The sequence below is a fragment of the Artemia franciscana genome, chromosome 19 (genome assembly GCF_032884065.1).
Source record: "Artemia franciscana chromosome 19, ASM3288406v1, whole genome shotgun sequence".
NCBI classification, from domain to species: Eukaryota; Metazoa; Arthropoda; class Branchiopoda; order Anostraca; family Artemiidae; genus Artemia; species Artemia franciscana.
In genome coordinates, this window is record NC_088881.1 from 5357518 (window position 1) to 5377554 (window position 20037).

At 37.2% G+C, this 20037-nt stretch overlaps 8 protein-coding genes and 2 non-coding genes across 10 annotated transcripts; 6 read left to right on the forward strand and 4 right to left on the reverse strand.

The window, feature by feature from the left end:
• Positions 1–908: 908 nt before the first annotated feature.
• LOC136039197 (histone H1-delta-like) lies at positions 909–1690 on the forward strand. The gene has a single exon (XM_065722721.1). It carries the CDS (start codon positions 971–973, stop codon positions 1646–1648), a length of 678 nt encoding a protein of 225 aa, XP_065578793.1. The 5' UTR covers positions 909–970; the 3' UTR covers positions 1649–1690.
• A 3168-nt stretch (positions 1691–4858) lies between these two features.
• Positions 4859–4977, reverse strand: LOC136039691 (5S ribosomal RNA). Its single transcript, XR_010620516.1, has one exon. It is a non-coding gene; the product is annotated as a 5S ribosomal RNA (ribosomal RNA).
• A 1310-nt stretch (positions 4978–6287) lies between these two features.
• On the reverse strand, positions 6288–6764 carry LOC136039198 (histone H2A). The gene has a single exon (XM_065722722.1). The coding sequence runs from the start codon at positions 6722–6724 to the stop codon at positions 6344–6346; it is 381 nt and encodes a 126-aa protein (XP_065578794.1). The 5' UTR covers positions 6725–6764; the 3' UTR covers positions 6288–6343.
• A 154-nt stretch (positions 6765–6918) lies between these two features.
• LOC136039199 (histone H2B) lies at positions 6919–7377 on the forward strand. Its single transcript, XM_065722723.1, has one exon. It carries the CDS (start codon positions 6942–6944, stop codon positions 7311–7313), a length of 372 nt encoding a protein of 123 aa, XP_065578795.1. The 5' UTR covers positions 6919–6941; the 3' UTR covers positions 7314–7377.
• An 891-nt stretch (positions 7378–8268) lies between these two features.
• LOC136039201 (histone H4) lies at positions 8269–8666 on the forward strand. The gene has a single exon (XM_065722725.1). It carries the CDS (start codon positions 8303–8305, stop codon positions 8612–8614), a length of 312 nt encoding a protein of 103 aa, XP_065578797.1. The 5' UTR covers positions 8269–8302; the 3' UTR covers positions 8615–8666.
• A 2174-nt stretch (positions 8667–10840) lies between these two features.
• Positions 10841–11622, forward strand: LOC136039196 (histone H1-delta-like). The gene has a single exon (XM_065722720.1). It carries the CDS (start codon positions 10903–10905, stop codon positions 11578–11580), a length of 678 nt encoding a protein of 225 aa, XP_065578792.1. The 5' UTR covers positions 10841–10902; the 3' UTR covers positions 11581–11622.
• Positions 11623–14790: 3168 nt separating this feature from the next.
• LOC136039702 (5S ribosomal RNA) lies at positions 14791–14909 on the reverse strand. Its single transcript, XR_010620523.1, has one exon. It is a non-coding gene; the product is annotated as a 5S ribosomal RNA (ribosomal RNA).
• Positions 14910–16219: 1310 nt separating this feature from the next.
• On the reverse strand, positions 16220–16696 carry LOC136039204 (histone H2A). The gene has a single exon (XM_065722727.1). It carries the CDS (start codon positions 16654–16656, stop codon positions 16276–16278), a length of 381 nt encoding a protein of 126 aa, XP_065578799.1. The 5' UTR covers positions 16657–16696; the 3' UTR covers positions 16220–16275.
• A 154-nt stretch (positions 16697–16850) lies between these two features.
• Positions 16851–17309, forward strand: LOC136039030 (histone H2B). The gene has a single exon (XM_065722530.1). It carries the CDS (start codon positions 16874–16876, stop codon positions 17243–17245), a length of 372 nt encoding a protein of 123 aa, XP_065578602.1. The 5' UTR covers positions 16851–16873; the 3' UTR covers positions 17246–17309.
• An 890-nt stretch (positions 17310–18199) lies between these two features.
• Positions 18200–18597, forward strand: LOC136039208 (histone H4). Its single transcript, XM_065722732.1, has one exon. It carries the CDS (start codon positions 18234–18236, stop codon positions 18543–18545), a length of 312 nt encoding a protein of 103 aa, XP_065578804.1. The 5' UTR covers positions 18200–18233; the 3' UTR covers positions 18546–18597.
• Positions 18598–20037: the final 1440 nt, after the last annotated feature.

The following is a 20037-nucleotide window of genomic DNA, read 5'->3' on the forward strand; positions in this document are numbered from 1 at the left end:
TTTTTAGAAGCCTCCTTGTCCACTTCATATCCTCCCTATGCTAACATCAGTAGATATTTAGACATCAAAATCTAAAAGGCAGACATTTTTTACTTACTTATTCATACAAAATCTAATGATTGTAAATGTGTCATTTTTTTTTTTCACAATTAGGCTAATTTGTGATTTCTATTATTCGATATTAAGCAAACTCGAGAATATACTGTAGAAAGGGACATTTCTTAGGTTACAAATCGTATCGTTTCAAGTGTTATGTACTATTGAACTTTTATATAGGCTGTGATAAAAATAAATAAAAAGGGTTCACTTCCACTTCCAACCCTCCGCATCTCGGAAACCTTACAACGTTATTCTTGTCTTTTCAACTATAATATTAGAATAGAATGAAATTTATTTTCATTAAAATATGAGTTTGACACTTTAAGCCTCAAATTTAGGTGTCGTTTCTTATTGCTTTATCTTCTGTGTTTTTAGTTGGAGTTTCGGAATTAATTTGAATACGATTTTGCAAACACACATGCATCTATGTTACATTTTCTGAAAGTTCTTGTACTGGATTTTACTAATAAAAAATAAAAAGTGGACAATGAGGATATAAATTCCTAGCAAAAAGGTGTTTATTGAGATTGAACACTAGTTTTGACGGATTTCCAGTATTCTCTGCCCGTTTGCTGGCAAATTAGCACGGATATAGCGGTGAAAAAAATGTCTACTTGTAGAAAAATGACCTGTCTATTCTTTAGTATAGGTTTCATTCCTCCAAAGCTTACCTCCTAGTCAAAAATTTGAATAAAGCCATTCCAAACAAACACAAGCACGGCCAAAATTCCTTAGCTCGCGCAGAGAGAATAATGTTAACCCGGGTACGGCGGTTTCCAAAGTACAATTGTAAAACTTTAAAAATAAGCATGTATTCGATATTTAGTCGGGGTCGCGCTAGTGATAAGAGAAAAGTTGAGAAAAATTGGAAATGTCTGAAGTTGAAGCTGAAGTGGCACCAACAACTGTAGAATCCCAGAGCATGGCTTCACCAGCCAAGAAGGAAAAGAAAGCAAAGGCTCCGAAACCAGCTAAGGTTGCAAAACCTAAAGGGGATAAAAAGGCCAAGGCACCAGCAAACCACCCAAAATACACGGAAATGATCACCAAATCCATTGCTGACCTGAAAGAACGCGGGGGATCTAGCCGTCAGGCCATTCTCAAATACATAATGGCCAATTTCCAGGTTGGCAATGATGCCAAAATTGTGAATATGCATCTTAAACAGGCTTTGAAGCGTTGCCTTGCAAACGGAATTGTTATAAATCCCAAAGGTACTGGCGTAACTGGTTCTTTCAAGCTTGCAAAGCCTATCAAGGCCGAAAGCCCCAAGGCTGGAAAGCCTGCCAAGCCCACAGCAAAGAAAACCTCAGTCAAGAAAACAGCCAAACCTACTGCAGTTAAAAAGTCAACTTCAGCCAAAAAGGCTACCAAGCCAACGGCTGGTAGCAAGAAATCTGTAAAGGCTTTCAAGAAACCCACTGTTGCCAAAAAAGCAGTAGCAGCAAAGAAGTCGACACCTAAGAAGGGGTCATCAGTCAAGAAAGCCCCCGCCGCCAAGAAAGTGGCATCTAAAAAGTCAGTAGCTAAGAAATCAGCTAAAAAGTAAATGTGTACAATTATCGTATAGTATCAAACAGCCCTTTTCAGGGCTATCAAAGCAAATGCTCGAGACTCTGTTCAGAGAGTTATAATGCCTATTAATTTCACATTTTGACTGTCTACTTTTGCCTATACATCGCCATAGCCGAAGGATTAGAGCGGCGCCTTCAAATCATTGGAGCTGATGATCCATTCCCGACTAGGCTGATACAATGATGACTAATATAATTACATAAGGGAATAAAAATAATTATGCAACGGAAAAGGATATAATTAAATCCTGTTTTACAGGAAAATACCACAATTATAAATATTGTTGCCTAATTTCTTTTTTCAAATTCCAACACTAAAGAAAAGGTTTGATTTCAAAAAGTTCAGACTGTTTTTGGTTGTATTATTTTCTCTTTTAACAATACAATACATCAATCGCAATCTTTGCAAAAGCAAAAAAGGAGAAACACAGATTACCTAGAAATAGACTCGCTAGCTTTTGAGCAAAAATTGTTCGCCCAGGTAGAGCGGTTCCCTGAATATACGCTAAAAGTTAGTCTTTGATTAAAATCAGTCGTTTGCGCTGCGCTCTTGAAGGAGCAAGTACATTGTGTGTCATTGTATGCTACTGAAAGACAAAGATAGTTGAACTCTACAATGGAATCTAGGCTGAAAACATTTGAAGGGACTTTGGACATAGACCAATCAAAGACTAACTTTAAAGTTAGTCTTTAAGACAGTTGATCAGGCGGCGCTATTGAAGGAACAAGTAGACTTTTGCTGTAGAAGCTATTGAAAGACCAAGGCAACTTGAACTGTACAATGGAGTTGGGCCCGACAACATATGAAGAGGATTTGGACATGGACAAATCAAAGACTAACTTTAAAGTAAGTCTTTGATTTAAGTCAGCTGTTTACGCGGCGCTATTGAAGGAACAAGCAGATTTTAGCTGTAGATGCTACTGAAGGACAAAAGTAGTTGAACTGTACAATGGAGTTGAGCCCGAAAATATATGAAGACAATTTGAACATAAATACACTGTTCAATCAGCTTTTATCATAAATTGTTGGTTAATACTACTAATAACTCACTGCAGCACCAAGCCGCCTGAGGCCAACACAGCTACGCACGCTCCTCCTCCAACCTAATCTATTTAAACCTCCCTCTTTACACCCTCCCAGAAAGTTCCCATTTCCTTTAAATCTTTATTTATGACATCCTCCCAACCCAGACAAGGACGACCTGCTTTCCGTGTAGCCCCAGACGGTTGGCCAAAAAGGACAATCTTCGGTAATCTGTTATCCTTCATCCGTAGAACGTGGCCTAGCCATCTCAACCTTTCTTTCATTATAGCCCCAGAAAGCGGGATTGAACCACACTTTTCGTACAACCTACTGTTTGAAATACGGTCAGTCAGCCGGGTACCCAGAACAATCCGTAGGCAATTTCTCTGGAAAACATCTAGTAAATTTTCATCTGCTTTTCGGAGTGCCCATGCTTCAGAGCCATATTTGACCACTGTCACCACTGTAGCTTCCAATATTCTAATCTTGGTTTGTAGACTTATCTTTCTATTCTTCCAAACTTTTTTTAACTGTGAAAAAACACCCTGAGCTTTAGCTATTCTACTTTTAACATCTTCACTGCTCCCACCATCTTTACTAATAATGCTACCAAGGTAACTGAAGCTCCCAACCTAATCAATCTTTTCGTTACCTAATGTCACCTGTTCATCTTCACTTATTCCTAGCCTTAGTGACTTAGTCTTCTTAACATTAATTTTCAAGCCTATTTTAGCACCCTGAACTCGTAAAACCTCTAAAATTTCATTCATTTTGCTCACACTTTCATCTAATATGCTTAAATCATCAGCATAATCTAAGTCCAGGAGCGTTCTTCCTTCCCATTTGATTCCATGGTTTCCAATTGCCTTTCCTGTGCTCCTTAAGACAAAGTCCATCAAAATGATCCATACAAAGAGGGATAGAACACAACCTTGCTTAACTCCTGATTTAATACAAAACCAGTTGCTAACCTCATTTCCTACCTTAACCGCAGCAGTATTATTCTCGTACATAGCGCAAATCACTTTAATGTATTTTTCTGGTATACCATATAACGATAAGACCTTTGTTAACGCTGTTCTATCAACAGAATCGAAAGCTTGCTCATAATCGATAAAACTAAGGACCAAAGGTGTTTGACAACGAAGGGACTTCTCAATTATTAACCTAAGAGTGAAAACATGGTCGACACATCCTCTACCTTTTCTAAAACCGCATTGTTCCTCCCTTAAAACTTTGTCTACAGCATGTCTCAGTCTAAAAAGTATCATATTACTCAGTAATTTGCTACCTACAGAGACCAGACTAATGCCTCGATAATTACGACACTCACTCTTGTCACCTTTCTTATACAGTGGTTTAATTAAGGTTTTCCTGAAATCATTGGGTACTTCCCCTTTTTCAAAAATCATGTTCATAATCTTCAGTAGCTTATTCCTAACCTCAAAGCCATCATATTTAAGAAACTCATTAATCATACTATCAGCACCTGGGGCCTTATTATTTTTTGATCCTTTTAGTATTGTCGCTAATTCTTCCTCACTAAACAAATCTTCCTTCACATCCAAGGTATCACAAACTTTTTCATTTTCATCTATATCTTTTCCTGCAACTGTATCTCGGTTTAGCACATTCTCAAAATGTTCCACCCATCTTTCTTTAACTTTTTCCTTATCACTAATTGTGGCCCCATTTCTATCTTTAACTAGGACTAGTCCGGATTGGCTACTCCCTTTCAATTTTATACTGAATTACACGCCAACTTAATTAAATGGTTAATTAACCATTTAAAACTGTATGTTTCTTGGTGGCTTTCAACTTGATTTAAATTGCCGGAATGGTCAACTAAAATATCTTGGGGGCTTATAAAATCACTTTGGTTACAACTCTTGACTCTTTTTATTGGCTAAAATAAATACGAGTCAACTGTTGTGGCTGTTCCATTTTCGCCTTCATTTAGTGGCTTATCAGCTAAGCCAAAATAGTTGATTTGCATTTATTTATTACCGATAGGAAATGTCCAATTTAATCTCTCTTTTTTCTCTTATATAAAATATAATCACCTTTGTGCTATTAGAATAAGGAAACAAGTTTGTTAAAGATTATTATTTTACTTTGAAACAAAGAAATCATAATAATAAATAAAAAAGAAAAAAAAAGATGCCAACAGCACCCGGTGTTCCCAGGCGGTCACCCATCCAAGTACTGACCGGGCCCGACGTTGTGTGACTTCCAGGATCTGACGAGACTGGGTACTTTCAACGTGGTATGGCCGTTGGCTAAAAAATTTTGTAACAAAATCATTGTTGACTCACAAACTGAAAAGAAACAAAATGCCTAATTTTAGAGTCATGAAGCAAGGATTTTAGAAGAGAAAAATATTTTAAGAATGAATCAAAATATGTTTATTAATTGTTTTTTTGGTAAAGTTCTAGTTAAGTGACTTCTTGCTATCTCGGAAAGGGGTTAGGTTAGGAAAATGAAACTTTTGGGGATGGGTCTACAGGCTAAAGCATATCCCGGGAAGATATTTTAAAGTACTCACCTCCACTCTATCTCCCTCTAGAGAGCCTTGAAATTTGCCTACATGACAGGTCTATACCTATTGAAATTTTGACAAAACAACATTTTACCTTAATTTTCAGTTACCTGTTGCTTTTTCTCTGCCTTTAGTTCTGAAAATGCAATTCCTGTTATTTGAGCAGAATTCTTAGCCATATCAATGTTTGTTTTTTTTTTTTTTTTAATTTAGTAAATGTATTGGAATATCTTTAAAACCTTATAAATTGGGATTGAGCAAAGTTGTGAAGCTGAAAACAATTTTGTTGTACTTCATTCAAGCAGAAGATCTATTTTGCAAGGTGTCACTTTAAGAACACACCTATTTTTAAAGGTCATCAAAGGTCAGGGCCCTCTAAAGGGAGAAGGAGTGGAGGTAGGTACTTCAAAATATCTTCCCAGGACATACCTTAGCCTGTAGACCCATCCCTGAAAGTTTCATTTTCCTAACCTAACCCCTTTCCAAGATATCAAGAAGTCACTTAACTAGAATTTTACCTTTTTTGGTAAATTTTTTTGTGTTTTTTTAAAGAAAACCTTTTTTCCTGCTGAAACAAAACGACAAGCCCCCCAAAATGTTTCTACCTTTGATGACTACCCTATTGCTTCCTAGGCCAGTTTAGATTAGTCGAATTAGAGGGTCTTTGAATTGGCTCTTGGTTATTTAAAAAAAAAAAAAAAAAAAAAAAAAAAACAGCTCCTCGATTTTTGTGTGTAATTTATTGGTTTCTTAGGTGAAAATGAGCTTCCTTTCCTACAGTAAATTCCTATGCTTTTGTAACGAGATCAATGTGAAAGCAAACTCTTTTGCTTGTAACAAAAGGGCAATCTCCAAATATATATTCAGATTCTGTTGGGGTATAATTTGAGGATTTTCAAGGAAAATGTTCCCCCTACCTCCAGTAAATTCTTATGCTTTGTTACTAAATAAATGTGAAAGTTTCCCTTTTCACATTTAGTATCCTAAATTTCATAGCTTTGTCCTTCCCAGGTGGTCACATGCTATAGAGCGATTCAATTAATTTGTAGCCCTTAAAAGGGCTGTTGGTTAATTTGGGGTAGGGCCTGGAGCTAAAGTTAGATTCATTTAAGCCTTTGCCGGTTTTTCAGTCTTCTTTGGTAGAAGGACTGCTTGAATATTGGGCAAAACACCTCCTTGGGCAATGGTGACCCCCGACAGAAGCTTGTTCAGTTCTTCATCATTTCTAATGGCAAGCTGAAGGTGACGAGGAATAATACGAGTTTTTTTGTTATCTCGTGCAGCATTACCAGCAAGCTCAAGGACCTCGGCAGCCAAATATTCCATCACCGCTGCAAGGTAAACGGGTGCGCCTGCACCAACTCGTTCCGCATAGTTGCCCTTTCTCAGAAGACGGTGGATCCTTCCCACTGGGAATTGGAGACCTGCCCTATTTGAACGGGACTTTGCCTTTCCCTTCACTTTTCCACCCTTTCCTCTTCCTGACATGGTTTCTAGATTACAAAATTCACTGAGACTCTTTAATCCACCAACAAATTGAAAATGATGCCTGTTTTTGAATGCGCAAACAATTTATACTCCAGCGAGCGAACTGAGTTCCTCTGAGAAAAGAATTGTGCGCGAACTGTAGTTGGTATATAAACGGGCCGAGTTTTGTAAACACTTCTCATTTGATTATTGGATTTTGTTAAAGAATCTTTCAGCAATGGCTCCAAAAACTTCAGGAAAAGCGGCAAAGAAAGCTGGTAAGGCGCAAAAAAACATCAGCAAAACTGATAAGAAAAGGAAACGAAAGAGGAAGGAAAGCTACGCCATTTACATTTACAAAGTTCTTAAGCAAGTGCATCCCGACACTGGTGTTTCTAGCAAGGCAATGAGCATCATGAATAGCTTTGTCAACGATATCTTTGAAAGGATTGCTGCGGAAGCCTCTCGTCTAGCTCACTACAACAAGAGGTCCACCATCACTAGCAGAGAGGTTCAAACTGCTGTGAGGCTGCTCCTACCCGGAGAACTTGCCAAGCATGCTGTTAGTGAAGGCACTAAAGCTGTAACAAAATACACAAGCTCCAAATAAGAGGGAATTTTCCCTGTCTATTAGCGCCCAATTAGCCGGGCCCTCCCAAACAGCCCTTTTAAGGGCTACCACCTTATTTTAAATGCTCTGCTCTCAAATTGTTTCTGGCTTTGATTTGCGAAATCTCGGGTCAACAAGAACCCATACTAAACCCTAATACGAAAAAAACAACAAAAGTCCCCTGTTTCAAAGACAACGCTCAATTTGCTTGTTGTATAGAAAGTAATATCCATCGACGAATAGTTAAAGAGTGTAGAAAACGGGGCCTCGGTCTTTTTCATGACGTTCCATCAAAAACATTTTTGTAGGCCCCATTGGGAGCTATTCATTTTTTTTGCTATTTTTGGATTTATTAGGCTGGCCTAAATTGGCATTTTGCGTGTTCCCTTTTCATTAGATGTTTTGGATCAACGGCCCTTGAATCATACCTTTTTAGTCACGGAACACTAGGCTATTTAACGTTATTTTGCGTGTTTGTTTAAACCATCTAGTGGCCCTTAAAAGGGCTGTTGGTTAAGACGCAATTGCGTAGAAATTAGGGTACTTAGGCTCTCTCGCCACGGATACGACGAGCAAGTTGAATATCTTTTGGCATGATGGTCACCCTCTTGGCGTGAATGGCACACAAGTTGGTAAATCTCTCTCAGGGCTACGGTTCCGGGCCTGTATCTGTGTGGTTTTTTTACCCCACCAGTAGCAGGAGCCGACTTACGTGCAGCCTTGGTCGCAAGCTGCTTTCTAGGTGCCTTCCCACCCGTCGATTTTCTCGCAGTTTGTTTTGTCCTAGCCATGTTGATAGATTGCCTCTCTTGAAAAGAATGAACAAAATATCAGATGCCTAGTAGCTATATTTATATGGAGCGCCAGCCGCGCGATAGAGTAACAATTTGTGGGGAAAGACTTTAGCAATATATAATAAACGGGCTTTCAAGAAAACTCGTTAGTTTGTTAAAACCTTTACAGCTGCTTGCTACGGGATTAAATTAAATATGACAGGAAGAGGAAAAGGAGGAAAGGGGCTTGGAAAAGGAGGCGCAAAACGTCATCGCAAAGTTCTTCGTGACAATATCCAGGGTATCACAAAGCCAGCAATCAGAAGACTGGCTCGCCGTGGTGGTGTAAAACGTATATCTGGCCTAATTTACGAGGAAACCAGAGGTGTTCTTAAAGTTTTTCTAGAAAATGTTATTCGCGATGCTGTCACCTACACAGAACATGCCAAGAGAAAGACTGTCACTGCAATGGATGTAGTCTACGCTCTGAAGCGTCAAGGTCGTACATTGTATGGCTTTGGTGGTTAATGGTTTCTAAATGCATTTTGAACTGTCCCCCTACCCAACGGCCTTTTTAAAGGCCATCAAATCTTTAAACACTTTCTGGGCCAGGTTCTATGAGCCTTTTCCATATTGTGAATTTTAAAATGTCGGTAAATACCTTTTCTTCTTTTTTTGGTCTCAGGTGCAATATCTGAGTCGAATTATGAAAGCAAATTACCATTACTATTTTACTGTATTTAGCTTTTCCTTGCATATTTGAATAAAGTTGTTTATTATTATCATGGAATGATTCAAAGAAATAGTTGTTGCTATTCAACTGCACAATCCTATTCTGTTATGTTTGAATGAAGATAGTAGGAACGGAGGAGAATATGTTCCTACTCTTACTAAATTGCCGTTGGATCTTACAATTTGGACAAAAGTATTGCATTAATTATTTGCAGTTAATAAACAAGTATGAAAAGCCGGCAACATTTTAGATAGCAAATGAATTTCCTTGTAAACTGACTGAGAATGAAGCCCAAAATCATGAGTTTCAAACTATAACAAAAGGCATTCGACTGACTTTAATTTAGAGATGGGAAAATAACAGCAAATGGACTTTTAGCTGGTATTCACCGTTGAAATATATTGCATTTCAATTTTCAGCATTGAACATATTAGTTTGTTCTAACACTGCTTTTGATCTTTTGAAATACAAGACGCCATAAACCTATAAAAATGATTTTTATCTGTCATTATATAGCAGTTATTTGTGATTATATTTTATTTGTGATCATATAGCAACAATTCGTTTTGCGTTTTTAATTTTCGCAAACACTTTTTGTCATTTGTGTTTTAACTTTTTGAGTTTTTTTTTTTTTTTTTTTTTTTTTTTTTTAATTTATGAGTTCTATTGTTTGGTTTTGAGCAAAACTTGAAAATACACTGTAGAAAAGAGACATTTCTCCGGTTTAAAATAATTCCTTTTTGAGTGGAATGTATATTAAACTTTCAGTTAGCCTATGATCGAAACAAATAAAAGCGCTTTGCTTCAACTTTGCCTCCACCCGCATGTCAAAAACATTACAATGCTAATTTTATTTATTTATTTTTTTTTTAATATAATGCTAAAATAAAGTAGAATTTATTTTTATTAGAATACAAATTGAACACAAAAGCCTCAAAATTTCAATACCTTTGGCTTTTTGAAATACACGACTATAAGTAATCAAAGCCTTTGTTTCGAGAAATGAAATGAAAAAATACATCCGAATTCCTTTGACTCTTCTTTTGTTGAAAACTGTCCCTCTAAAGGAATTCTGATTAAAAAGCATAAGAAAAAGAAATTCAGATACGCTTGTTTTTAGAAGCCTCCTTGTCCACTTCATATCCTCCCTATGCTAACATCAGTAGATATTTAGACATCAAAATCTAAAAGGCAGACATTTTTTACTTACTTATTCATACAAAATCTAATGATTGTAAATGTGTCATTTTTTTTTTTCACAATTAGGCTAATTTGTGATTTCTATTATTCGATATTAAGCAAACTCGAGAATATACTGTAGAAAGGGACATTTCTTAGGTTACAAATCGTATCGTTTCAAGTGTTATGTACTATTGAACTTTTATATAGGCTGTGATAAAAATAAATAAAAAGGGTTCACTTCCACTTCCAACCCTCCGCATCTCGGAAACCTTACAACGTTATTCTTGTCTTTTCAACTATAATATTAGAATAGAATGAAATTTATTTTCATTAAAATATGAGTTTGACACTTTAAGCCTCAAATTTAGGTGTCGTTTCTTATTGCTTTATCTTCTGTGTTTTTAGTTGGAGTTTCGGAATTAATTTGAATACGATTTTGCAAACACACATGCATCTATGTTACATTTTCTGAAAGTTCTTGTACTGGATTTTACTAATAAAAAATAAAAAGTGGACAATGAGGATATAAATTCCTAGCAAAAAGGTGTTTATTGAGATTGAACACTAGTTTTGACGGATTTCCAGTATTCTCTGCCCGTTTGCTGGCAAATTAGCACGGATATAGCGGTGAAAAAAATGTCTACTTGTAGAAAAATGACCTGTCTATTCTTTAGTATAGGTTTCATTCCTCCAAAGCTTACCTCCTAGTCAAAAATTTGAATAAAGCCATTCCAAACAAACACAAGCACGGCCAAAATTCCTTAGCTCGCGCAGAGAGAATAATGTTAACCCGGGTACGGCGGTTTCCAAAGTACAATTGTAAAACTTTAAAAATAAGCATGTATTCGATATTTAGTCGGGGTCGCGCTAGTGATAAGAGAAAAGTTGAGAAAAATTGGAAATGTCTGAAGTTGAAGCTGAAGTGGCACCAACAACTGTAGAATCCCAGAGCATGGCTTCACCAGCCAAGAAGGAAAAGAAAGCAAAGGCTCCGAAACCAGCTAAGGTTGCAAAACCTAAAGGGGATAAAAAGGCCAAGGCACCAGCAAACCACCCAAAATACACGGAAATGATCACCAAATCCATTGCTGACCTGAAAGAACGCGGGGGATCTAGCCGTCAGGCCATTCTCAAATACATAATGGCCAATTTCCAGGTTGGCAATGATGCCAAAATTGTGAATATGCATCTTAAACAGGCTTTGAAGCGTTGCCTTGCAAACGGAATTGTTATAAATCCCAAAGGTACTGGCGTAACTGGTTCTTTCAAGCTTGCAAAGCCTATCAAGGCCGAAAGCCCCAAGGCTGGAAAGCCTGCCAAGCCCACAGCAAAGAAAACCTCAGTCAAGAAAACAGCCAAACCTACTGCAGTTAAAAAGTCAACTTCAGCCAAAAAGGCTACCAAGCCAACGGCTGGTAGCAAGAAATCTGTAAAGGCTTTCAAGAAACCCACTGTTGCCAAAAAAGCAGTAGCAGCAAAGAAGTCGACACCTAAGAAGGGGTCATCAGTCAAGAAAGCCCCCGCCGCCAAGAAAGTGGCATCTAAAAAGTCAGTAGCTAAGAAATCAGCTAAAAAGTAAATGTGTACAATTATCGTATAGTATCAAACAGCCCTTTTCAGGGCTATCAAAGCAAATGCTCGAGACTCTGTTCAGAGAGTTATAATGCCTATTAATTTCACATTTTGACTGTCTACTTTTGCCTATACATCGCCATAGCCGAAGGATTAGAGCGGCGCCTTCAAATCATTGGAGCTGATGATCCATTCCCGACTAGGCTGATACAATGATGACTAATATAATTACATAAGGGAATAAAAATAATTATGCAACGGAAAAGGATATAATTAAATCCTGTTTTACAGGAAAATACCACAATTATAAATATTGTTGCCTAATTTCTTTTTTCAAATTCCAACACTAAAGAAAAGGTTTGATTTCAAAAAGTTCAGACTGTTTTTGGTTGTATTATTTTCTCTTTTAACAATACAATACATCAATCGCAATCTTTGCAAAAGCAAAAAAGGAGAAACACAGATTACCTAGAAATAGACTCGCTAGCTTTTGAGCAAAAATTGTTCGCCCAGGTAGAGCGGTTCCCTGAATATACGCTAAAAGTTAGTCTTTGATTAAAATCAGTCGTTTGCGCTGCGCTCTTGAAGGAGCAAGTACATTGTGTGTCATTGTATGCTACTGAAAGACAAAGATAGTTGAACTCTACAATGGAATCTAGGCTGAAAACATTTGAAGGGACTTTGGACATAGACCAATCAAAGACTAACTTTAAAGTTAGTCTTTAAGACAGTTGATCAGGCGGCGCTATTGAAGGAACAAGTAGACTTTTGCTGTAGAAGCTATTGAAAGACCAAGGCAACTTGAACTGTACAATGGAGTTGGGCCCGACAACATATGAAGAGGATTTGGACATGGACAAATCAAAGACTAACTTTAAAGTAAGTCTTTGATTTAAGTCAGCTGTTTACGCGGCGCTATTGAAGGAACAAGCAGATTTTAGCTGTAGATGCTACTGAAGGACAAAAGTAGTTGAACTGTACAATGGAGTTGAGCCCGAAAATATATGAAGACAATTTGAACATAAATACACTGTTCAATCAGCTTTTATCATAAATTGTTGGTTAATACTACTAATAACTCACTGCAGCACCAAGCCGCCTGAGGCCAACACAGCTACGCACGCTCCTCCTCCAACCTAATCTATTTAAACCTCCCTCTTTACACCCTCCCAGAAAGTTCCCATTTCCTTTAAATCTTTATTTATGACATCCTCCCAACCCAGACAAGGACGACCTGCTTTCCGTGTAGCCCCAGACGGTTGGCCAAAAAGGACAATCTTCGGTAATCTGTTATCCTTCATCCGTAGAACGTGGCCTAGCCATCTCAACCTTTCTTTCATTATAGCCCCAGAAAGCGGGATTGAACCACACTTTTCGTACAACCTACTGTTTGAAATACGGTCAGTCAGCCGGGTACCCAGAACAATCCGTAGGCAATTTCTCTGGAAAACATCTAGTAAATTTTCATCTGCTTTTCGGAGTGCCCATGCTTCAGAGCCATATTTGACCACTGTCACCACTGTAGCTTCCAATATTCTAATCTTGGTTTGTAGACTTATCTTTCTATTCTTCCAAACTTTTTTTAACTGTGAAAAAACACCCTGAGCTTTAGCTATTCTACTTTTAACATCTTCACTGCTCCCACCATCTTTACTAATAATGCTACCAAGGTAACTGAAGCTCCCAACCTAATCAATCTTTTCGTTACCTAATGTCACCTGTTCATCTTCACTTATTCCTAGCTTTAGTGACTTAGTCTTCTTAACATTAATTTTCAAGCCTATTTTAGCACCCTGAACTCGTAAAACCTCTAAAATTTCATTCATTTTGCTCACACTTTCATCTAATATGCTTAAATCATCAGCATAATCTAAGTCCAGGAGCGTTCTTCCTTCCCATTTGATTCCATGGTTTCCAATTGCCTTTCCTGTGCTCCTTAAGACAAAGTCCATCAAAATGATCCATATAAAGGGGGATAGAACACAACCCTGCTTAACTCCTGATTTAATACAAAACCAGTTGCTAACCTCATTTCCTACCTTAACCGCAGCAGTATTATTCTCGTACATAGCGCAAATCACTTTAATGTATTTTTCTGGTATACCATATAACGATAAGACCTTTGTTAACGCTGTTCTATCAACAGAATCGAAAGCTTGCTCATAATCGATAAAACTAAGGACCAAAGGTGTTTGACAACGAAGGGACTTCTCAATTATTAACCTAAGAGTGAAAACATGGTCGACACATCCTCTACCTTTTCTAAAACCGCATTGTTCCTCCCTTAAAACTTTGTCTACAGCATGTCTCAGTCTAAAAAGTATCATATTACTCAGTAATTTGCTACCTACAGAGACCAGACTAATGCCTCGATAATTACGACACTCACTCTTGTCACCTTTCTTATACAGTGGTTTAATTAAGGTTTTCCTGAAATCATTGGGTACTTCCCCTTTTTCAAAAATCATGTTCATAATCTTCAGTAGCTTATTCCTAACCTCAAAGCCATCATATTTAAGAAACTCATTAATCATACTATCAGCACCTGGGGCCTTATTATTTTTTGATCCTTTTAGTATTGTCGCTAATTCTTCCTCACTAAACAAATCTTCCTTCACATCCAAGGTATCACAAACTTTTTCATTTTCATCTATATCTTTTCCTGCAACTGTATCTCGGTTTAGCACATTCTCAAAATGTTCCACCCATCTTTCTTTAACTTTTTCCTTATCACTAATTGTGGCCCCATTTCTATCTTTAACTAGGACTAGTCCGGATTGGCTACTCCCTTTCAATTTTATACTGAATTACACGCCAACTTAATTAAATGGTTAATTAACCATTTAAAACTGTATGTTTCTTGGTGGCTTTCAACTTGATTTAAATTGCCGGAATGGTCAACTAAAATATCTTGGGGGCTTATAAAATCACTTTGGTTACAACTCTTGACTCTTTTTATTGGCTAAAATAAATACGAGTCAACTGTTGTGGCTGTTCCATTTTCGCCTTCATTTAGTGGCTTATCAGCTAAGCCAAAATAGTTGATTTGCATTTATTTATTACCGATAGGAAATGTCCAATTTAATCTCTCTTTTTTCTCTTATATAAAATATAATCACCTTTGTGCTATTAGAATAAGGAAACAAGTTTGTTAAAGATTATTATTTTACTTTGAAACAAAGAAATCATAATAATAAATAAAAAAGAAAAAAAAAGATGCCAACAGCACCCGGTGTTCCCAGGCGGTCACCCATCCAAGTACTGACCGGGCCCGACGTTGTGTGACTTCCAGGATCTGACGAGACTGGGTACTTTCAACGTGGTATGGCCGTTGGCTAAAAAATTTTGTAACAAAATCATTGTTGACTCACAAACTGAAAAGAAACAAAATGCCTAATTTTAGAGTCATGAAGCAAGGATTTTAGAAGAGAAAAATATTTTAAGAATGAATCAAAATATGTTTATTAATTGTTTTTTTGGTAAAGTTCTAGTTAAGTGACTTCTTGCTATCTCGGAAAGGGGTTAGGTTAGGAAAATGAAACTTTTGGGGATGGGTCTACAGGCTAAAGCATATCCCGGGAAGATATTTTAAAGTACTCACCTCCACTCTATCTCCCTCTAGAGAGCCTTGAAATTTGCCTACATGACAGGTCTATACCTATTGAAATTTTGACAAAACAACATTTTACCTTAATTTTCAGTTACCTGTTGCTTTTTCTCTGCCTTTAGTTCTGAAAATGCAATTCCTGTTATTTGAGCAGAATTCTTAGCCATATCAATGTTTGTTTTTTTTTTTTTTTTAATTTAGTAAATGTATTGGAATATCTTTAAAACCTTATAAATTGGGATTGAGCAAAGTTGTGAAGCTGAAAACAATTTTGTTGTACTTCATTCAAGCAGAAGATCTATTTTGCAAGGTGTCACTTTAAGAACACACCTATTTTTAAAGGTCATCAAAGGTCAGGGCCCTCTAAAGGGAGAAGGAGTGGAGGTAGGTACTTCAAAATATCTTCCCAGGACATACCTTAGCCTGTAGACCCATCCCTGAAAGTTTCATTTTCCTAACCTAACCCCTTTCCAAGATATCAAGAAGTCACTTAACTAGAATTTTACCTTTTTTGGTAAATTTTTTTGTGTTTTTTTAAAGAAAACCTTTTTTCCTTCTGAAACAAAACGACAAGCCCCCCAAAATGTTTCTACCTTTGATGACTACCCTATTGCTTCCTAGGCCAGTTTAGATTAGTCGAATTAGAGGGTCTTTGAATTGGCTCTTGGTTATTTAAAAAAAAAAAAAAAAAAAAAAAAAAAACAGCTCCTCGATTTTTGTGTGTAATTTATTGGTTTCTTAGGTGAAAATGAGCTTCCTTTCCTACAGTAAATTCCAATGCTTTTGTAACGAGATCAATGTGAAAGCAAACTCTTTTGCTTGTAACAAAAGGGCAATCTCCAAATATATATTCAGATTCTGTTGGGGTATAATTTGAGGATTTTCAAGGAAAATGTTCCCCCTACCTCCAGTAAATTCTTATGCTTTGTTACTAAATAAATGTGAAAGTTTCCCTTTTCACATTTAGTATCCTAAATTTCATAGCTTTGTCCTTCCCAGGTGGTCACATGCTATAGAGCGATTCAATTAATTTGTAGCCCTTAAAAGGGCTGTTGGTTAATTTGGGGTAGGGCCTGGAGCTAAAGTTAGATTCATTTAAGCCTTTGCCGGTTTTTCAGTCTTCTTTGGTAGAAGGACTGCTTGAATATTGGGCAAAACACCTCCTTGGGCAATGGTGACCCCCGACAGAAGCTTGTTCAGTTCTTCATCATTTCTAATGGCAAGCTGAAGGTGACGAGGAATAATACGAGTTTTTTTGTTATCTCGTGCAGCATTACCAGCAAGCTCAAGGACCTCGGCAGCCAAATATTCCATCACCGCTGCAAGGTAAACGGGTGCGCCTGCACCAACTCGTTCCGCATAGTTGCCCTTTCTCAGAAGACGGTGGATCCTTCCCACTGGGAATTGGAGACCTGCCCTATTTGAACGGGACTTTGCCTTTCCCTTCACTTTTCCACCCTTTCCTCTTCCTGACATGGTTTCTAGATTACAAAATTCACTGAGACTCTTTAATCCACCAACAAATTGAAAATGATGCCTGTTTTTGAATGCGCAAACAATTTATACTCCAGCGAGCGAACTGAGTTCCTCTGAGAAAAGAATTGTGCGCGAACTGTAGTTGGTATATAAACGGGCCGAGTTTTGTAAACACTTCTCATTTGATTATTGGATTTTGTTAAAGAATCTTTCAGCAATGGCTCCAAAAACTTCAGGAAAAGCGGCAAAGAAAGCTGGTAAGGCGCAAAAAAACATCAGCAAAACTGATAAGAAAAGGAAACGAAAGAGGAAGGAAAGCTACGCCATTTACATTTACAAAGTTCTTAAGCAAGTGCATCCCGACACTGGTGTTTCTAGCAAGGCAATGAGCATCATGAATAGCTTTGTCAACGATATCTTTGAAAGGATTGCTGCGGAAGCCTCTCGTCTAGCTCACTACAACAAGAGGTCCACCATCACTAGCAGAGAGGTTCAAACTGCTGTGAGGCTGCTCCTACCCGGAGAACTTGCCAAGCATGCTGTTAGTGAAGGCACTAAAGCTGTAACAAAATACACAAGCTCCAAATAAGAGGGAATTTTCCCTGTCTATTAGCGCCCAATTAGCCGGGCCCTCCCAAACAGCCCTTTTAAGGGCTACCACCTTATTTTAAATGCTCTGCTCTCAAATTGTTTCTGGCTTTGATTTGCGAAATCTCGGGTCAACAAGAACCCATACTAAACCCTAATACGAAAAAAACAACAAAAGTCCCCTGTTTCAAAGACAACGCTCAATTTGCTTGTTGTATAGAAAGTAATATCCATCGACGAATAGTTAAAGAGTGTAGAAAACGGGGCCTCGGTCTTTTTCATGACGTTCCATCAAAAACATTTTTGTAGGCCCCATTGGGAGCTATTCATTTTTTTTCTATTTTTGGATTTATTAGGCTGGCCTAAATTGGCATTTTGCGTGTTCCCTTTTCATTAGATGTTTTGGATCAAAGGCCCTTGAATCATACCTTTTTAGTCACGGAACACTAGGCTATTTAACGTTATTTTGCGTGTTTGTTTAAACCATCTAGTGGCCCTTAAAAGGGCTGTTGGTTAAGACGCAATTGCGTAGAAATTAGGGTACTTAGGCTCTCTCGCCACGGATACGACGAGCAAGTTGAATATCTTTTGGCATGATGGTCACCCTCTTGGCGTGAATGGCACACAAGTTGGTAAATCTCTCTCAGGGCTACGGTTCCGGGCCTGTATCTGTGTGGTTTTTTTACCCCACCAGTAGCAGGAGCCGACTTACGTGCAGCCTTGGTCGCAAGCTGCTTTCTAGGTGCCTTCCCACCCGTCGATTTTCTCGCAGTTTGTTTTGTCCTAGCCATGTTGATAGATTGCCTCTCTTGAAAAGAATGAACAAAATATCAGATGCCTAGTAGCTATATTTATATGGAGCGCCAGCCGCGCGATAGAGTAACAATTTGTGGGGAAAGACTTTAGCAATATATAATAAACGGGCTTTCAAGAAAACTCGTTAGTTTGTTAAAACCTTTACAGCTGCTTGCTACGGGATTAAATTAAATATGACAGGAAGAGGAAAAGGAGGAAAGGGGCTTGGAAAAGGAGGCGCAAAACGTCATCGCAAAGTTCTTCGTGACAATATCCAGGGTATCACAAAGCCAGCAATCAGAAGACTGGCTCGCCGTGGTGGTGTAAAACGTATATCTGGCCTAATTTACGAGGAAACCAGAGGTGTTCTTAAAGTTTTTCTAGAAAATGTTATTCGCGATGCTGTCACCTACACAGAACATGCCAAGAGAAAGACTGTCACTGCAATGGATGTAGTCTACGCTCTGAAGCGTCAAGGTCGTACATTGTATGGCTTTGGTGGTTAATGGTTTCTAAATGCATTTTGAACTGTCCCCCTACCCAACGGCCTTTTTAAAGGCCATCAAATCTTTAAACACTTTCTGGGCCAGGTTCTATGAGCCTTTTCCATATTGTGAATTTTAAAATGTCGGTAAATACCTTTTCTTCTTTTTTTGGTCTCAGGTGCAATATCTGAGTCGAATTATGAAAGCAAATTACCATTACTATTTTACTGTATTTAGCTTTTCCTTGCATATTTGAATAAAGTTGTTTATTATTATCATGGAATGATTCAAAGAAATAGTTGTTGCTATTCAACTGCACAATCCTATTCTGTTATGTTTGAATGAAGATAGTAGGAACGGAGGAGAATATGTTCCTACTCTTACTAAATTGCCGTTGGATCTTACAATTTGGACAAAAGTATTGCATTAATTATTTGCAGTTAATAAACAAGTATGAAAAGCCGGCAACATTTTAGATAGCAAATGAATTTCCTTGTAAACTGACTGAGAATGAAGCCCAAAATCATGAGTTTCAAACTATAACAAAAGGCATTCGACTGACTTTAATTTAGAGATGGGAAAATAACAGCAAATGGACTTTTAGCTGGTATTCACCGTTGAAATATATTGCATTTCAATTTTCAGCATTGAACATATTAGTTTGTTCTAACACTGCTTTTGATCTTTTGAAATACAAGACGCCATAAACCTATAAAAATGATTTTTATCTGTCATTATATAGCAGTTATTTGTGATTATATTTTATTTGTGATCATATAGCAACAATTCGTTTTGCGTTTTTAATTTTCGCAAACACTTTTTGTCATTTGTGTTTTAACTTTTTGAGTTTTTTTTTTTTTTTTTTTTTTTTTTTTTTAATTTATGAGTTCTATTGTTTGGTTTTGAGCAAAACTTGAAAATACACTGTAGAAAAGAGACATTTCTCCGGTTTAAAATAATTCCTTTTTGAGTGGAATGTATATTAAACTTTCAGTTAGCCTATGATCGAAACAAATAAAAGCGCTTTGCTTCAACTTTGCCTCCACCCGCATGTCAAAAACATTACAATGCTAATTTTATTTATTTATTTTTTTTTTAATATAATGCTAAAATAAAGTAGAATTTATTTTTATTAGAATACAAATTGAACACAAAAGCCTCAAAATTTCAATACCTTTGGCTTTTTGAAATACACGACTATAAGTAATCAAAGCCTTTGTTTCGAGAAATGAAATGAAAAAATACATCCGAATTCCTTTGACTCTTCTTTTGTTGAAAACTGTCCCTCTAAAGGAATTCTGATTAAAAAGCATAAGAAAAAGAAATTCAGATACGCTTGTTTTTAGAAGCCTCCTTGTCCACTTCATATCCTCCCTATGCTAACATCAGTAGATATTTAGACATCAAAATCTAAAAGGCAGACATTTTTTACTTACTTATTCATACAAAATCTAATGATTGTAAATGTGTCATTTTTTTTTTTCACAATTAGGCTAATTTGTGATTTCTATTA